Consider the following 18869-nt stretch of genomic DNA (forward strand, 5'->3'; position numbering starts at 1 on the left):
AATATAACAGTCACATATGAAATGTTGTATTGGCTGAATACACACATAATGAGTCTCTCCTGACATTTACTGAGATGATACAATACAGGTCTTGAAATAATTGAAACCCATCCATCCTGTTATACAAAACCCCCCTTTTTTACACTAGGTGAATGGTGAAAAACATTAAAGATAAATACCTGAGATGAGACTACCTGCTTGGGCTAAAGGTAGAAACTGCAGAAGAGAAGTCCCAGTGTCTGCATGAAAGATGTAAGACAAGACAGGTGAGCTCTGAATCAGTCTTTGTGTATGCTTACTGGCACTGACGTTCGTTTTAACTAATTTCAAGACCCAGTACTGTTGCTCAGTTTCAAGCAACCATATCATTTTAACATCTTTTTCAGTCATCGATCATCCAAAGTGCTTTTAGAACATGTAGCAAATGGAAAACAACACGGAGTGTGCTGTTTAATGCTAGAATGCCTACTATGTGCGTGTTCTTTGTACAGAAACTTCTTTTCTCTTTGCCACACCTCAAAAAACGCAGAGAAACAAGGCAATACTCAGACAGAACAGATGCAGCATGACTGGTGCTCTGTAGAGATGATCCCATGAAACGATGGGACAGTACAACACTTTCATTAGTGATAGATTCCCTCTGAAGAAGGTGTTGTGATCATCTCTTCTCTTTCCCTATCAGAAGAATTGGGGGTGGGGGGTGGAAGTCTATTAAACAGGAAACCAGCAAATCGAAATCTAGCGGGTTTTGGTGGAAGCGCACAGGCTCTGAAACACAACACCTACCACGGCACCGGGGTTTCACGCTGAAGAGGCCATTTACAGGCCGGAGGTGCTCCCGCAGCCGGGCCTTTTCCGCACTACGCCTCCCGGCATGCCCCGCTCCCGGCGCGCCTTCCCGGCAAGCGCCGCGCGGAGCCCGCACTACACTTCCCAGCAGGCACTGCAGGCAGAGGAATACATCACCCATGCCGCTGCGCGCCGCCGTTCTGCGCATGCGCCGCCGAGGGCTGGGCTGTTGCTCCCTGACGGGTGGCTGCGGCGGGTCCTCGCCATGGAGTCCTACGACGTGATAGCGAACCAGCCCGTCGTGATAGACAACGTGAGTGCGGGCGGCCGCGCGTCCCTGGAGCTGGGAGGGCGGGAAGGGTTCGCGGGCCGCAATCCCTTTGTCATCGGGGACGGCCGCGCCCCGCCCGCCGCCCCCCCCCCTCGCCGGCCGGGCCGCCGCCTCGGGCCCTCGTACAGCGCCGTACGCTGCGTCCTCGCGGGCAGCCGCTGGGGCGGGGCTGCCGCGGATCGGCGCGCCGCGATTGGCTGCGGTGTCTGCCTGTCATCCGCCGGAGGGCTGCTGCCCCTCGCTGGTGGGGAGCGGCCCCCGCCACCGCCGAGATGCCTGTTGGCTGGGAGGGGCGGGGCGACCCCATTGGCTGGGGCGGCTGTCAGTCAGTGGGGGCAACCCGCCGTTACCTGCTGGAGAGGGGCGCCTCACGCCCCGGTCTCGCGGGGTGTACCTGTGCTGATTGGCGGCTAGATCTGTCCGTCAGGTGGGGCTGCGCCCCCGCCTCGTGGCCCCGCCTTGTCCCTCTTTGTGCCTGGGGGACAATGGGGGCTGCTGGGCCTGGCTTTGGCCAGACTCCCAGCATGCTCTGGGGCAGGCCTTGGCCAGGCTCCCGGCATGCTGCGAGGGGGTCTGCGCTTCTCAGCTGGACCATGCTGGAGATGGTTCCCTGAGGCCAACACCCCGGTCACGGGCCCAGTGAAAGGGGGACAGTCACCCCCAGTGCCAGCCACCTGTACCCGGCGCATCCAGCGCAGCAGTCACAGCGAGGGAGTGCCGGCACCCAAGGCACGGACTCCGGTGCCGAAGCCTGCAGGAGGCCGAGCTCCTGAAGGGAATGCTCCCAACGTGGGTTGCATCAGCGTAATTTGACAGTGGGGTGTGGTGTTGCAGATGGCAGCTCATAGCTGATAATGCTTCTCATTGGCTCCAAGCAGACCTTCAACCTGCATGGGTAATGCCTCAGTCTGAGATGAGTGAGAGCGATTGCATGCCTTGGTGAGGTACTTCTGGATCCAGTTCTGATTAGGTCTGTCCATACTGGCTTCCCGAGAGAGAGGACCATCCAGCAAGGGGTGGGGAGTATATCTTGGAGGGAACCTCCTTCAGTGTTGAGTCACAGATTCATGCTCCTCCCTTCTGACTTACATTGCCAGCGATTCAGATTTTGTTGTTTCGAAGGGTCAGTGTTGCACTGCCTTCTTTCTCCATAATCTTAATTTCTGCTGAATCTTTTTGCCATGTGACATAAGGACGTGCTAGCCTAGCACTTTTCAATGTATTACTTTTTTTTTTTTTTTTTTTTCCTCCCATAAGCTGAATGATGGTCAGTCTTCTGAGACCAAGCCAATTATTCTTCTGACCTCTTCTTTGTTATTGATCCCAGCTTCTTCTTTGCAGCCTGAGCTCTCTGATACAGTTTTGGTTTTGTTTCTTCCCCTGGAATCACAGCAGAGAGACTTAAGTTAGACATTGAAGGAAAATATCTAACGGATATTTGAATTGACTATGTGGAGAAAAACATGTTATCTTCTTTATTTGAGACGTTAAAGAATAAGTTACGTTGATTGTTCTTACAAATGACTGGAGTAGCACTGCCCCTGTTGTGGCATCACATGATCAGCTAACCATTAAAGTTATTTCCAGGCACTCTGAGGATGACTTTGTTGTGCTGAAGTCATGTAATAGCAGCCTATATCTAATTTCAGCATATCCTGTCATTATTTAGCATAATGATTGCCATCGCTGCTTCAGACCTGAGGAAGAGCTCGTGTGCCAGCAACTGACTGTCCCTTTTCTCGTTTTATCAGCTGGCCTTCATAAAAGCTAATTCTTCTTCTTGCCTCTCTGATAAATTAGCCCCCACCCCACCCCATCCCCTGCCTGAACAAGAAGCAGAATGAAGCAGTTGTTGTGACATCTGCCTTTAATGCTGGCAGCCGAAGAGCCTTGTCGGTGACACTGCATTTTTGGTACTCTTCTGAGTTCATGCAGGATGGGAAGTGGAGCTGCACAGAGCAGGTACTGCTGTTCCTGTTGCCTCATTCCTGCATTTCCTCAGAGCGCTGCAGACACCTTTTCAAGGCTGCATGCTATCCTGTCTTATTCTCATGTGTGCTTATGTATGGGATGGTGGGGAGGGGAAATGAGATACTGATCTAGTGAACAAGCCAGACATACCGCCCCTGTGCCCAGTCCCAGTATCTCCTTGCCCTGCTCTGGATTCTCGGAGCCTTCCAAAAGGGCATTAAAATATATTGCTAAAAACTCAACAAGGAGGGTTTTTTTCCTCTTACCAAACAGTATGCTCAGCTGCATGTTTTCTGTAAGCGGAATGTTGTAATACATGGTGAGAGGTTGGAGCTGTACCTCAGCACACCCTTAATCCTCTTCATTGTCTAATAAGTAATTTTCAAGAGTTGTTACCATCTTGCACTCCAGAAAGCTCTCCCTGAAATAAATGCTCTGGAAGCCCTGATGAACACAATGTACATGTAAATAGACAGAATGGTTCAGCTGTGGCCTAATCCATTGAATTGTCTCTGTTTACATAAAATAGGAGAAAATTTGGCTTTGTAGTCTTAAGTGATGGCATTTTAAACAGCTGAGCTGTCAGTAAGGACCGTTCTGTCTTTGGTTTGTTCTTGGTCTTATAAAATGTATATCTAATAAAATAGTTTTACAACAATACAAAATGTGCACTCCCCATAAAAAGTACTACATGGCAGATGGACTGTTGGTGATTTCCATTTAAATTTGAGTCCTAAATGCATCAAGATGAATGAATCAATAACCAACTAGCTGCAGAGCTAGCAGAAGAGGCATGTTCAGTTACTTCAAGGTACTCACAAGAATTTTCCATGACAATCTTCCTTGACCTTGACATTTGACATGGTTTTTCTTTCTTCTTTTATTCTTCTGCTCAAATTAAAGAAACAAACCAAATAAAACATCGTGAAAGCCCAGCCAGGATATTTACTGGTGGAAGGACGTTAACATCTAAATTTTTTTTAATAAGAGCTTGTAGCAGAAGTGAGGATGCATGGTTTGTTCCTTATTTGAAACAAAGATGAAAAAACAGGTCTTTACTCTAAATCTTCTGAATCACCCAGAGTTATTTCAAAATTTAAACCTTTTCCTCTCATTGTATAGGAATCTCAGACTGGTCTGGAATAAATAGATTTACTCAGTGCACACATAACTTCAAAGAAGTAAAATGTTTTTAGGAATAATTGAATAGGTCAGAAAGTGCTGTCAGGTCTTTGTACTGCGGAGATAGCAAACAGCTGTGCTTGCTTTATTCCCAGGCACTTGGAAGCACAACTGTGTTGAAGTCCCATCCTACCAGCACATTCAAAACAGTCATTTGTCTTTGACTTCAGCTAGGAGTTCTGAACTACTGACACGTTCGGTTAACTTTGAACTTCAGTATGTAAATCTTAAAATGCATAACTTGCTGGGAATCTCACTAGGATACACTGGGTAATTTTTGGCCTGGCATAAGACAGTTTCGATCTCTGTGTTAAAATAAGAACATCATTGTCCTCCTGAAACCACTTGCCAGCAGCAGACTGTGCTAGAGGCAAGATCAGTCATTATCTTGAATAAAATATTAAATAAGCACAATATTCTGATGTAGTTTTATGTTACTGTGTTTGCTTCAGCTCCTTTGCTACAAAGATGGTATTATTTCACAGGTACAGAGTTGTTTATAAGCTATAATAAGGAAAATCAACAATAGTTTAGTTTTATTCCTTCCTTGGCTTTGAAGTGAATAGCCAGAAGAGAGTCTGTCTAAAGGGAGGTCTTTTTAACACTTCACAGGCCACTTTGTCACACTGGTACCTGTTAGTGCAGACCTTGGGATGCAACTGGAGCCGAGTCCCTCTTGCCCAGAGGGAGTAGTCCTGCCCCAGTGCCAGCTCTGGTGTACTCCTTGAGCCAGCCTGGCTGCAGGTGTTTTATCAGGAGACAAGGATTCAAGTAATCTACCTTCTATACATTTTATAACTAACTAGGTCTGGTTTGCAGGGTGTTCCTGATCATCATGTCTTACAGATGCATCCTGGCAAATCTGACTGGCAGTTTTAAGGCAGGAGTGCCCCAGCCCTCATGGCAGATCACACATGCTCTGTGCAAAGCCCAGCACCTTAGCTGAAACTGCTGATGAAAGTAGTTTGGGAATAAGGCGCTAGTCTCTGAACTGGAGAGGCTGGAGCCACCCCACATTCTTTTCTGCTGAGCCTGCTCTGGCTGGTAACCTCCGGCACTGGAACAGGGCAGGCAGCTGGGACGGCAGTACCAGAAACCACTGTAGCCAGAGCTTGTCTGTCTGGCAGAGTCTCGAGCAACTCATTTGGCCTCAGCCTCTGAGTGAAAGTGGTGATGCTGACCTACGCAGAGGTGGCAGGGAGGGAAAAGTGGTGGAGGAGTTGTGTCACTGCTCATTTTAAAATGCTCTGGGCAGCCAAAATGTCTTTTTGGCCTCAGAAACAGCAGTCCTGCTGCAGAGCTCTTGAGTGTGAACGGGCGCTTCACAGGTCACAGGTTTCGTTGCAAACTCACATGCTTTGCTCCCAGTATGGTGTAAAGCAGAACTGCACCTCTTTCTGCAGAAGAGATTGCTCCCATGATAGTCTAGGATTACCAGTGAAACAGCTTATCTGGGGAGCTTCTATGAAAATCTGCTCCTTAGCAAAACTTGGGTGTTTCTGCAAGCTGCTCATTGTTTCAAGATGTCATTCCCTTATGCAGGGAGACGAAATGGAGGAGGGGAAGGAGTCAGCATGGATCCGAGTTGATGATGGGGTTCCCAGGATACTTCTGGATGATACCGACAGGAACAGGAGCTGCGGGGCCAGATGCCCAGCACTGACTCCCTGCCAGGGCCTCCCTGTGGCTGGTTCTAGCCACTCTGTGTTTGCTGCTTGTGCTGTTTAGAATGTTGCAGAAGGCTTTTTGGATTTGTGCCTCTCTGACTGCCATACCTAATCTCTTCTTCCTTGTCCCTTCTAAACAAGCCCTATCCTGTCAGCCGCTCTTCCTGCCTCCAGCCTTTCCCCCTGCAGTCTGACTGGCACCTTTGTTCTTTCCAGACACCAGTCTGGGTTTGTTTCCAGTGTCTTTTCTGACCACGTTTCTGCGACATGCCTCCTTAGCCTTAGTTTATCCACCACCTGACGTTCTTTTCCCTAGTGTCTGCTCCAACCTGTTTCACACAGTCCTTGCCTACTCCTTTTCTCTGACTTTACCCACCTTGCTCCATCCTTTCCAAATCTGCTTCTTCTGAGAGGCCTACAGCTTTCATCCTCCCTCTTTTAGCAGTGGCCCCTGAAGCTGGCAGGGTTCACATGCTCTTGCTTGGCTTTCTGGAGTGCTTTCTTCAACCCAGAGGGTATTTGAGATTGATAGAAAACTGCAGAACTTAGATTTAGCCTCCTGCACCCCTAGCAATAGCACAGGGTATAAAGATAACTGCCTGTATAGGGTGGCACTTGGGTGTGTACCCAGAGCAGCACGAGGACCCTCCGGGTGCCCCTCTGTGCTTGTGCCGTGTGTGATGTGTTGCTGCCAGGGAGGGTGCCAGTTACTCCCCTCTAGTGACCAAACTGGCCTGCTGGCACCTTCCCATCCCCAACCCTGCCTGGAGCATCGGTCCATGGGGAGCTTTATTCCTAGTAAAAAGGAGAGGATTCGGCACTGCCGATGTACTTTGCTACTCCTTTAAAACTTGCAAAGATGACTGAATGAATGATAAGCTCATTTATTTATCTGTTGCTTCCACAGGGCTCGGGTGTGATTAAAGCGGGTTTTGCAGGCGATCAAATACCGAAATACTGCTTTCCAAACTAGTAAGTATTCTGCTGGTCTTGGTAAGTCCTTAGTACTGTGTACCAGTTCTTTGATACATAAATGGGAAGAATCGTTCAGTTTTGTAATTGAAGAAATTAGTTATTCTTTTTTTGCCTGCTGCACAGAAGCATCAGGGAGAGGAGATCTCTGCTATTAAGTACTATGAGATTTTCTGGGGGGACACACCATAAAAGATGACATCACTTTGTCACGCTTAACACCCAGATGCTTTAGTCGTGAGGCATGAGGAAAAGGACCAGGAAAAAGACAAAGCTGGGATGAGAGGTGTGAAGACCTCTATATTTCTTTGAAATGTGGCCTGATGTCTTGATTCCTGCTAAACTTCCTTGGAAGTTTTCTGAGAGTTTTACTGGAAAGAGGACTGCTGGATCAGGAACTCTGAATGGTCACTGGCTTTTATTTTCAGTAGGTTGGGTTTTTAATGAGTATATTTGTGTTCTGAGCAATGTGCTCTGTATGGTGAGGTGGGCATGAGACTGTAAGTGTCTAATCTGAGGTCAGGCAACACTATGTGGATCTATCTGCTCAGACCATTGCTCAGTCTAGCCACGTCCACCCCAGGCACTGTTGGAACAAAGAAGTCCTGAATCATCAGGGAAAGTATGGCCAGACTCAGCTGGCTTATATCCTGCCAATTCTGTCTACAATCTGTTCCCTTCACTGCTGATTCTGAGATTATCTTGGACCAAACCTGGATCTGTCTGCACCTGGTAGTGCCCCCAGGCTCCCCTATTGCTTTAGAAAGTACTGGTTAGGACAGAGGGGAACACAAAGTAATTAATCCTTCTGTGTGGCTGAGTGCTCTCCTCTAGAAGCATTTATACTCTTGCCTCTGTTCTAGTGTGGGGAGACCAAAGCATGTTCGTGTTATGGCTGGTGCTTTAGAAGGGGACATTTTCATAGGTCCAAAGGCAGAGGTAAGAAAACCTATATACTGCGTTTCTCCATATATCTCTGCATGCTGCTGTAAGGAGGGGTTGTAGCGCTTGTGCTTAAAAGGGCTGTGGCTCCTTGGTATCTGCATACAGATCTGAAGAGCAGAATGGATTGTCACTCCTAACTTACTGCAGACCATTTTCCCCAAGTCCTCCTATATCTTCTTTTTTTTTCTAGGCTACTTCTAGGTCCGTATGGTTACATCCCCATCTCTTTGACTGGGAACTTTAGAAACGGACCCTGCTTGGTTGCCTTTTATCTCCCTGGTGTGGGCAAGAACCTGGCTTTCCACAGTCCTGCTTTTGTCAGCATGCGTCCTATGGTCTCACATTTCTTGTGAGCCCTCTGAACTACATTGCCCAATACCACCCCGTTATGCTTTATATCATGACTGAGCTGGTAGAACAAAGTACCATTTTGATAGGTGTCTGTATGTTGGCTTGAAAAGCATTAGGATGGAATGTGCTCTGCAAACGCCAGACTTTCCTACTTGGTATAAAAAGGCCTTGTTTCATCTTGGGAATAGATGTTTGTGATTAATGTTCGGGGTTTGCCCTATATGTTAGAGATAAGTTGTCTTTTGGTGGAATCCAAAGTGAGTGAGTTTGACATTAAATCATAGTGTTCAGAAATGTGATTGATTGAGTCTCTGACAGGTATGCTTTGTTGCCCTTTCTATTTGCTCAGGAGCACAGAGGTCTCCTCACGATCCGATACCCAATGGAGCATGGCATAGTGAAGGACTGGAATGACATGGAGCGCATTTGGCAGTACGTGTATTCAAAAGACCAGCTTCAGACATTCTCAGAGGAGGTGAGATACTGCATTACGGAATGGCACAGGTGTCATTCAGTGTGTGTATTAACACCGGGAGCCTGGGAACTCCAGGAAAGATTTGGGACTTTTCCTTTGCTTTTCCTTCTAAGTCTGTCTGTTGTTAAATTAGGATCTTTCACATCCCAGGAGGTAACTGCACAAGAAGTGTCTAAGCAGAATTCTTCCCCAGATCTAATGTTCTGGCCTGATTAAAAATCTGACTTTCAGCATTTGTTATTCACACTGTCTTAATGATTCTGCTCTAGGCCAAGTGCTGCTAACTTTTCCTGTTCTGCTTGGGCAACAGGCATATCCACTCAGCAGTCCCATGATTTGAAGTGAGGAAGGAGAAAACCACAATTCCATGGTCTGGAAAGAGCTGACCAAAAATTATTAAATGACTGAGAGCAATAAGTTATATAAGTGGAGCAGGAATATTTCTGCCTGCTCATGCCAAAACTGTAGGCCTTCACCCTTTCTTAGGGTCAGCGTATTTTGGCTAATCTGGCTGACTTTTGGTGGAGAGTCATCTTGTTCATCCTTCATGGGGTAGGGTTGCTCACATAGTAGATTTCCTAACACTTCATAACTAGACCAGAACCTTCCTGGTTTTCCAACTTAATACAGGTTATTCACAGTCTAATACAGCTCAGTAGCTTCAATTACTCCCTCCTACTTGTCCTCTTGCACCAGTGGTTCCTAAACTGAAAAACAGAAAATTTCACGAACGCGTGTCTAGCTGCCTCCTGGTTATTGCAGCACAGCTTCTTCTTTTCTTTACCAGCATCCTGTGCTGCTGACAGAAGCACCCCTAAACCCACGCAAGAACAGAGAGCGTGCTGCTGAGGTGTTTTTTGAGACCTTCAATGTGCCAGCACTATTCATCTCCATGCAAGCTGTGCTTAGCCTGTAAGTGCCATTCATCTTTGATCTGTGCTTGTGAAATGCTGCCGTGAAAACCATTTTTCACAAACCAAAAAAACCCTGTGGAAGACCACACTGGTGTCAGACTTACCCCCTTTTCAAGCAAGAACTGAAACTCAATTTTAATTTTTGTAATAAAGAGTTTATGGGAATTTGCTGAACTGTGATGAGAGCTAGGGTTTTTTGGGTTTTTTTAGCCCCTGTTCATGTGAAATGTCTGCTCCCTGAGTTGACGCTGGATGTGCTGCATGCTTGCGGCCACTTTGAATTGCCTGTTCTGACTTGATTGTTTGCCCCTTTGCTAGCTACGCAACTGGGAGGACTACAGGAGTGGTGCTGGACTCCGGGGATGGTGTTACCCATGCGGTTCCCATCTATGAAGGCTTTGCCATGCCTCACTCCATCATGCGGATTGACGTTGCTGGCCGTGATGTTTCACGCTTCCTGCGCCTCTATCTCCGAAAGGAAGGCTATGACTTCCACACAACCTCTGAGTTTGAGATTGTCAAGACCATCAAGGAGGTGATTTATTGTCTGTTTCTGTGTTTGTCCAAGAAGGTATTTCTGCCCAAGGGAGGTTGTGGCTTTTGAAATCTAGTAGGAAGTGCTGGCCCACCTAGCTCCACACCTCATTCCTTTATCTACCCAAGGGATGTTGGGGCCATTAAGATAATGAAAGGACTGGAGCATCTCTCATAGGAGGAAAGGCTGAGAGAGCTGGGACTGTTGAGCTGCAAGAAGTAGTTTGGGAAGGATTTCATCAATGTGTAGAAAATTCTGAAGGGAGGGTGCAAAGAAAACAGAGCAAGGCTCTCATTTCCAGTGACAGGATAAGATGCACAAACAGAGGTTCTGTCTGAACATAACTTTTCTGCTGTGAGGGCAACCAAGCACTGGCACAAGTTGTCCAGAGAGTTGTGGAGTCTCCATCTTTGGTGATACTTAAAAGCCATCTGGACATGGTCCTGAGCAACCTGCTGTAGGTGACATTGCTTGAATAAGGAGGTGGACAAGATGACCTCCAGGGGTCCCTTGCAACCTCAGTCATCCTGTATTCTGGGAGACATATAGTCAGGGTTGCGTCTAATCCCTATTGAGAGGCTGTTAACGTGGAGATGAAGACAGGCTGGTGGTTCAGAATCTGTTTTGTTTATCTGTGCTGCAGTTTCTCAAGAGTCTCATACCTTTCACTAGTGTTTGTTTACCCTTCAGGGTAAGGGTCTCTGAAGTCTGTGGCAGGTAGGGGACACAAGTGGGATATTGCAAGTTGCTCCCCCTTACCCTTGTGAAAGAATTCACTCACAGCATTCATGTTTACAAAAGGTTCCCCTCTTCATAGAGTCTGCAGTGTTTAATGACCTTAGAGGTATGCACCAGTTGGGAAAAGCGTGATTAAGGTCACTCGCAAAGCAGTTACCTTGGCTTCTGTTGTGTGCCAAGGGAGGAGGACAGAGGTGGGACGGAGGGTAGCTCGGAGCTGGTGACTGCTCACAGCATGATGCACACATGGATGAGTTGCGATCTTGATTTCAGCAAGGCTGTGTGACACTTGCGGTTGCCTGCACATCTGTACCTTCAGTACATGGTGTCAGTTCTCAGGGCAGTGCTGGCTGTGGTTGCTGTGACTGATGCCTGGCAGTTGCTGCCATGCTGCGGGCTCCATCACAAGCTGTGGTTGCCACAGGTAGCACTGGGCTGAGTCAGCAGCCCCTGCTATGGCTTCAGAGTGTTAAGCTATTCTTGAGCCTGTGACCTACCGGCAAAGAACCATAGTGGAAATCATGCGCTTGCTCTGCATGGCTGTAGGTCAGCATGGTTGGGCTGAGGGAGCAGGGCTTGTACTTCATGTCGTGGTACAGCTGAATGGCTTCTACCTGTTACCCAGAGCAGGAGACTTCACAGGACTGTAGGTTTTAGCTACTCTGTTCTACAAGTGCTGATCGCTGAATGACAGAAAAAGCTGATTTGTACAAATACTGCAGCACATGTAGACCAGAAGATCTAGCGATTGGAGGCTTGCTGGAGAACTCTGTTTCAGAAGCAGCCTGTTCTGCACCAAGCATCAGTTGCAGTGCAATTGCAGTGGCCTTACAGAACAGAAAAGAGTCTTGTATGCTTCATAAATGGCCAAGGCTCCCTTTGCATTTTGGGTGGTGAAACTATTAAAAGATGTTGTGCTGACTATTAAACACAACACCTTGCACCAGTGCAGTCTCTTCTCTGGACTATACACTTAGGGAACAAAGAGCAGGGGAAAGTGAGCCAAGTCCTACTTTGCATACTGACTATCCTCACCAGTGAGATTGCTGAAGAAGGGAGGAAAGAACCTGATGTTTGCTCTCCGACCTATACCTTTTGCTTTAAGATTAATTTTAGCTGCAGAAAGTGTTGCAGATTTCTAGGATATATGTGCTTGGAATAGCAGTGAGGTTTCTGTGATGTTGGTGCCATTTGTCACTTGATTTGCAAATCTGAGGGGTTGAGTGTGGCTTCTTAACGTTTGCAGCTTTCTTGCCTCTGGAAAAGTTTGGATTAGCAGCCTGAAGGCACTGTGGCAAGCACAAAGCTGAGATCATGTACGTGGGAGTTTCTCAGTCGCAAAAGCTGCTTATGATCTATTGGAGTCTGTCTGAATTGAGTTGGGCTTTGGTTTTTTTTTAAGAGGAAAAAAACTGGGGAAGAAATTTGGAGATGTTGAAAAGTCTAGAGGAGAAATTGCCTTAAAAGGGGAACCCTTAATACCTACTTCAGCGGAATCATTGTTCTCTGTGTTTTGGTTTACTGTGAGGATGGTCAAATACCCTCAGGTTGCCCAGAGAGGTTTGTAGATTCTCCATCTGTGGAGATACTCCAGACATGGCTGGGCATGGTGTTGGGCAGCCTGCTCTAGCTGACCCTGCCTGAGCAGGGGGTTGGACTAGAGGATCTCAAGAGGCCCCTTCAAACCTGAATGTTTCTGCGATTCTGTTTAGATAACTTTTTTTTAATCCTCAAATTATGACCATTTGGAATAACAAAGCTTACTGTGGAATAAAAAATATGGGGTGCTGGAGCAGTTTGAAGAGTCAGAGTATTTTGTTGCCTGTAAGTTTAAATGTAGGTGGGCAATAGGAAATGAGCAGCTTAATCGTATTAAGAAATTTTTGCTGTTAGCTATTAGCTGTTGTTTACCCTGTTGAAATACAATGGTGGACTTTCTTTGCACTCCTAATCCATTGTGAGTTACCTGAACCCACCTGTATACAGGGTTAATGTCACAAAAGGTGTTTCAGGTGCTTGTTTTACTTTGCCCTAGGTAGGTGGGAAGTGCTCGCAGGATAGTTACCCCATCTGTGCTAGAGGGAGGTAACTTTTAAGCAGTGAGAAAGAGCTGGAAGCAAGAGGTGAGCAGCAGCTAGAGGGGGTGTAAGCATCCATGATGTCTCTAATCATCACACGGAGCTGTAGCATGAATAGGTATTTTACCTGATGCAAACCCAAAAGGTTTTTTCCCCAGCAAAAAGTACTGTTGAAATTGGTCTCCCCAAAGGGATACATGGATTTTGATTGTTGGTAAGAAAAGTATTTTATTGGAGGCAATTTAATGTTTACCCTTTTCATCTTCTCCCTGACTGTTTCCTCTGCAGCGTGCCTGCTACCTGTCAATAAACCCCCAGAAGGATGAGACTCTGGAGACCGAGAAGGCTCAGTACTACCTGCCAGATGGAAGCACTATTGAGGTTTGTAAGGACCACCCTCAGAGGATGCCTGAAGTGAAGCACAGGGTTTCTTTCCAGAATAGCTTTCCGTCTAAAGACGGGAAATGTAATGTGGTGGTAGGTGGGAGGGAATAACTTTAAAAGAGCAGAACTCATTCCAGGCTGTTGACTGGGCACTAGAATTTTTAGGGGAAGAAAAGATTGTTAGGAACCTCACAACTACTACTAGAATCCTGGGTAAGGATGCAGCATGACCATGGGGGCTCTGAGCTGTTTGAGTGCAGGCTCTGATCTAGCAAATCTTTATGGAGATCAGGTACGAGTGTGGGTAGTTATCAGCTCACTAAATTCAGCAGTGGTTTTGTATGTGGCTTTTGTCCTGCCTAGAGGGGACGAAACAGTTGCTTTGAAGAGTGAGTTTGGACTGCTCCTCAAAGACTGAGCCCCTTACGGAATGGTTGAAGGAAGGGAAATACAGGTCTTGGTTCCAGTGCCAGGGATGGATCTGCTGCTCCCTTTTCTGCCTGCTGTATGGGGCTGAGCAAGCTTCTTAATCTCTTTAATCTGCAAAGGGAAACAGAGCCTTTTCCAGCAGCAGTATGCCAGACTGGCATTCACTTGGGAGCTAGTGATGCAGCGTGAATGTCCAGGAAACTTTGTTACTCTGAAAGTTTCACCTAAGAAAGGCCCAAACTGCAGGCAGTGAACAGAGCCACACTTTGCTCTCTTCCCTTCTGTACTAACTTCTTCCCTTGCAGATTGGCCCTGCCCGTTTTCGAGCCCCGGAGCTGCTGTTCCGGCCAGACCTGATAGGGGAGGAATGTGAAGGACTCCACGAGGTGCTTGTTTTTGCCATTCAAAAATCAGACATGGACCTGAGGCGAACGCTGTTCTCCAACATCGTGCTGTCTGGAGGCTCCACGCTTTTCAAAGGTTCATGCCTCTCCTCTTTTGGTGGGCTGTGACATACATGGTGTCTTGTTTCCTTCTTGTGTGGAAACAGGAAAGATAACCTAGATCTCCCTCAAACTTGTCCTGTGGGGTGAGGGCTGTGGGAACTCTGCTCTCTCAGGGCGGGTTACTGTCTCATTTTCTGTGTCCTGGTCATACCCTTCTAGATATGCAAGATGCCTGGGCCCTTGTACATCACTTTCTGGGCTTGAAGGGCTTTGATGTTTTCCTCCTATCACTCTGTCTGTGTCAGGACTGAATCGCTGCATTCATTCCTGCTGCTGTAGTTCAGGGTGGTACTAAAAGGCTCTTGCACACCAGAGACCTTAGGTGATGCGAGTCCAGCAGCTGTGGTACTGCATGAAGCATCAGCTACGTATATGCAAAAAGCTTTCTACCCATCCCCTCAGGGCTCTGGTGGTCCCCATCAACTTAAAGATATCCTCTGCCAGAACCTGTCACCCTGTTACCCACAGGTGGACATCTCCAGATAGGTCCTTGTCTTCCTGTTCAAACCCAGCTCCCCTGTACAAATGGGCTGGGCACAGGAGGAATGCCCAGGGGAGGAAGTGGTCCTAGCTGGAAATCTTGTTTGCTCGTCTCAAGTTGCTGCTGGAGGGATAGAGCCTGTTGTGCCGGTGTCTGAGGTCTCCGAGTGAGACAAAATCCTGTTGCCTCGCTGACTGTGTTCTGTGTCTGTCCAAACTGGTCTCTCTGTGAGATCTGGAGTGGGATATTTGAATAGGATTGCATGGGACATGTCCACATAGTTAGTAGATGGAACTTGGGATTTTGCTGAGGGCTCACACTACACATTTTCCGTCTTGTGTAGGCTTTGGTGACAGGCTGTTGAGTGAAGTGAAGAAACTAGCTCCGAAGGACGTCAAAATAAGGGTAGGAGCAATCTCTTCTGTGTTTATCATGTACTATGTGTGTTGTTCTGTGGCCTTTAAAGAACCATGCTGAGACTGCAGCTGCCATTTGCTTCAAACCAGAAATTACTTACCTGAGACAGCCCAGCAGTATTTGCTGTTGTGATGAAAACCTGTTTGGTTTCATCACTGAGAAGGTGCCTCCTCTGACACTTGACCCCTGTCCAGGACCCTGGACCACAGCGGCTGTTTTGGCAGAGGCTGTTGGGTGCCTTTTTGGTAGGAGAGATCACACCCATGTTTGCTGCTGTTAACTGTAGTGAAATGGGAGCAGCATGCCAGGAGGAGCAGACTGGAGCTTGGGAAGGTACTGACTGATTCTGTCTTTCTCCCAGATATCGGCTCCTCAGGAGAGATTGTATTCCACATGGATTGGGTACGTACTGCACACTGACATGTCTCGCTGTGGGATGAGGGCCGGGGAGTCACAGCCTGTTAGCCCTCACACTGTTGTCCCTTCTGGTCCAGTGCATCAGGAGGGTTTCGCTGTTCAGCTGCTTGATGCTCAGCATGTTACTGGAGCAGGAATCAGAGGGTCGTTTGGGAGGGGGCGGCGGGCGCCAGGCTCTGTGATGCCAGCACCTTCCAGGCTAACAGGAGAGGAAGTGACTGTCTAGAGTGTTTCTGTTGTGGATAACTGGGAGCCTCATCACCTTTCTGACCTGGGGAAGTGTCTAGCAACAGAAACAGCTCTCCCATGCAGGGATATAATGAGAGTGCCCCCGGATTTTCCTTTAACCCATAACATGCCTGTCTCTCCCCAGTGGCTCTATCCTGGCCTCACTGGACACCTTTAAGAAAATGTGGGTTTCGAAAAAGGAATATGAAGAAGACGGAGCTCGTGCCATCCACCGAAAGACCTTCTAGCCCTGGGACCTGTCCTCAGTCTCCTTGAAGACTCACTTCAGTTCTAAACTCGCTTTTCTGAGTCCGAGTGTCTGAGAGCTGCCTGTGTGTGTGTGTGTGTGCGCCAGCATGCCCCGATGTCACTGAGCAAAGACAACAGCAGCAGGAGGGTTGTATTAGTACTACTAACTTCTTATTTTTTTATTTTATTTTTGTTGTGTTTTTTTTTTAATGGAAAGGAGAACATACCAATCTGAATTTCTCCAGAATGGCTCATTCCTTTTTCATTTCAGTCCCTTAATTTCTGTATCGCAATCACGTTTGTCACTGTAAAACAAACAAGCAAGCAAAAACAAAGGGAACAGCTTATAGAAACTGCCTAGCAAGCCAGAAGGGAACCAACCACTGCAGACTGCTTGTGCAGGCTTTCGTCAGCCCAGCTGCGATGCCTGGATCATCTGGAAACATAGCTGAGGCCCCATAGCTACTTTCTTCCTCAGCAGTGTCTTCACCATCAGTAGGTTTTGGAAGTTGTTTTTAATACATTTTTTATTAAGAGAAAGCACATTCTCAACAGTTAAGCCCATTTGCCCCCACTGGTTTTGGTGTGTGAGTGTGCGTATGTGTGCGTAACTTCTTAGCCTGATGTGTGGGTCTGCACCACAGCTGGAGAAGTTGGTGATAGGACTTAGTTTGTATTGCATGGAGTAGAACAAAGCAAATCTAATCAGCTGTCGTTGTACTAGACGGTTACTCTCTCGTACCTTGTTTTAAATACCTTTTCTCCTCTGGAAGCAAGTGCCCTGGAATGGGGGTGAAGGCACTTGTGTGTTCCCCTTCAACCTGCCAAGATTTACAGTGCTGAGTTCTCATGTTCTTTCTCTGTAAAGAGTCCAGGCTGTTTCCCTCCTTCCTGCCACGTCAGGGCAAAGGGAGCATGTGTTTGCAGCCAGGCATAACTCTTGTGTACTTTATCCATTCTGGGGCAAAATAATAATTGGAAAGGTGCATTGTAATGTAAGAATTGTTTTATTTATTGAAATGTCTGAAGATATCTCAAATACTGACCACAGCACCTGGGAATTATGCTTTGGGTCTTCTTTGAATGCCAGCTGTCTATTGTTTGATGTTGACACTGCATACAGCACACACGCTTAGCCGAATAGCCAGCCAGCCCTGCGACACCACCCAGTAACTGCTCTTTAGGGAGTATGGCTGTTCTCGATGAATATGCTAAATGAGAGGACGATAAACTACCAGGATGTTGGTGTGAGCAGGTTTGCGAGCAGGAAGCTGGTGCAATGGCTGTGTTCTACTGTACAGCATATGCCATTCTGCTCCCCTGGCGGCTCCTTTGCCATGGCGTAAAGCTCTTGCACGTAAAAGCTCTACTGCTTTTACAGCCATGGGCAGGCCTACAGACCTGCTTGTGTTGGGGCATGCCACCGTTTCCCCTTTAAGTTTTTCTTATGCATTATTTGGTGCTCTCTTGGGTTTTTTTTCCCCCTTGTTAATTTTCTGCCGTACCTGGCAGTAGCAGTGGAGCTGGAGTTGCTCGGTGGCAGTTCCTCCGTTCCCCTCCCCCCTGTTCGTTGCCATGCATCACCGCGGGGTCACTCTCAAGCGCAGAGGTGGGGTGAGAGCTGGAGGGCTGCTGCATTGCCCCAGCCGAGATGAATGTAAGCAGCGTGTTGTACCTGTGGGAACCATGATCTCAGGGCTCACCACTGGGCTTGGAGAGACTGTAGGCAGGCAGGTGTGGTAGTGGTTTCTTCCCAGCTGAGGCCAGGTGGTTGTTCACCTACCCCACTCAGAGCAGAACTGTTTTTGAAGCAAGAACCTGTCAGGTAGAGAAGAGCCAACAATGCTCAGCCTTCTGCTGGAAAATCGGTTGCATTCTTGCTGGTGTGCTGCAGTATGTAGAGGGGAAGCAGCAAACCCCTCAGTTCAGTTACCACATGCCCCAGGCAGTGCCAGTGCTCCTCCCTTCCCCCCCGCAGCCCCTCTGCTGGCCTTGCAGAAGCAGCAGTGCTCCATTTTGTAACCTGCAGTGACCGGACAGAAAGGTGCCGTCACCAATCTAGCATTTGTTTGATCTGCCTGACTGTTCCCTTGCACACTGTCCAAACCATGTTGCCTGGTGGTGCCCAGCATACTTAAATAAAGTCATTCATATACAACCCTCAAGTCTCCTGGCCTCATCTTCCCATATTTGCAATTTTAAGGAGGTAACTTGTGTTCTTCTCTTGCCTGCGCAGAATTATTGCTGGCCAGTCTGCAAGGAGACACCATCTGTGGTCTAGGATTGCATTCCTGGCCTGGCTCTTGAGCCGAGTGAGGATATTCCTGGGCTGCAGCAGTGGTCTGCACCGGTGGTGTCCAAAGCTACTCTCAGCAACTGTTACCTCCCTTTGTCGCTGCAGACAGGTGGAGGGCAGCCCTGGCTGAGCAAGGGTGATGGGAGCAACACCACTGTCATCATGAGACAAGCTGGTGCCCGCTCAGGTGCTGACAGAGAACTAACACAGCAAGCTTTGCTGCCAAGGTGGGCAGGGAGGCACGGGAAGGTGGCACAGGGCACAGGCCTGTGACTGCCCCCAGCAGCAGCTGGTGAAGGAAAGAGACAGGCCAGCCCCCAGGGCTTTCCAAAGCAGTAGGGGAACTGGCTTTGTCTCCCCAAAAAGGCCGGTGGCACACCATCCCGCTCATCCCCTCTGCCCCTACAGAAACAGGGCCAAGCCCCAGCACAGTTTTGGTGGAGGGGAGCAGTCCCCTTTTCCCCTCTACAGCCACAGTTGCACCCCTCCAGGACCACGTGAACCTAGCCAGTTA

General features: G+C 47.9%; 1 protein-coding gene across 2 annotated transcripts; it reads left to right on the forward strand.

The window, feature by feature from the left end:
* The first annotated feature begins 964 nt into the window (after positions 1-964).
* Positions 965-18217, forward strand: ACTR1A (actin related protein 1A). 2 transcript variants are annotated; one of them, XM_040606103.1, is made up of 11 exons: positions 965-1102; positions 6848-6912; positions 7776-7851; positions 8558-8683; positions 9471-9595; positions 9916-10132; positions 13237-13329; positions 14067-14241; positions 15092-15153; positions 15527-15567; positions 15956-18217. In XM_040606103.1, exons 1-11 carry the CDS (start codon positions 1055-1057, stop codon positions 16056-16058), a joined length of 1131 nt encoding a protein of 376 aa, XP_040462037.1. In that variant the 5' UTR covers positions 965-1054; the 3' UTR covers positions 16059-18217. The 2 variants fall into 2 exon arrangements, with proteins under 2 accessions (XP_040462037.1, XP_040462038.1); XM_040606104.1 differs by lacking the exon at positions 7776-7851 and having other exon boundaries at positions 1059-1102.
* The last annotated feature ends 652 nt before the right edge of the window (positions 18218-18869 follow it).

Source organism: Falco naumanni, chromosome 9 (assembly GCF_017639655.2).
Source record: "Falco naumanni isolate bFalNau1 chromosome 9, bFalNau1.pat, whole genome shotgun sequence".
Classification (NCBI taxonomy): Eukaryota; Metazoa; Chordata; class Aves; order Falconiformes; family Falconidae; genus Falco; species Falco naumanni.

Excerpts from the sequence above, each read along its gene's own strand:
- ACTR1A (XM_040606103.1), top strand. The coding sequence starts at position 1,055 with ATGGAGTCCTACGACGTGATAGCGAACCAGCCCGTCGTGATAGACAAC. Across the intron at positions 9,596-9,915 it reads ATGCAAGCTGTGCTTAGCCT|CTACGCAACTGGGAGGACTA; the intron begins GTAAGTGCCATT and ends CCCCTTTGCTAG. Across the intron at positions 15,154-15,526 it reads CGAAGGACGTCAAAATAAGG|ATATCGGCTCCTCAGGAGAG; the intron begins GTAGGAGCAATC and ends TCTTTCTCCCAG.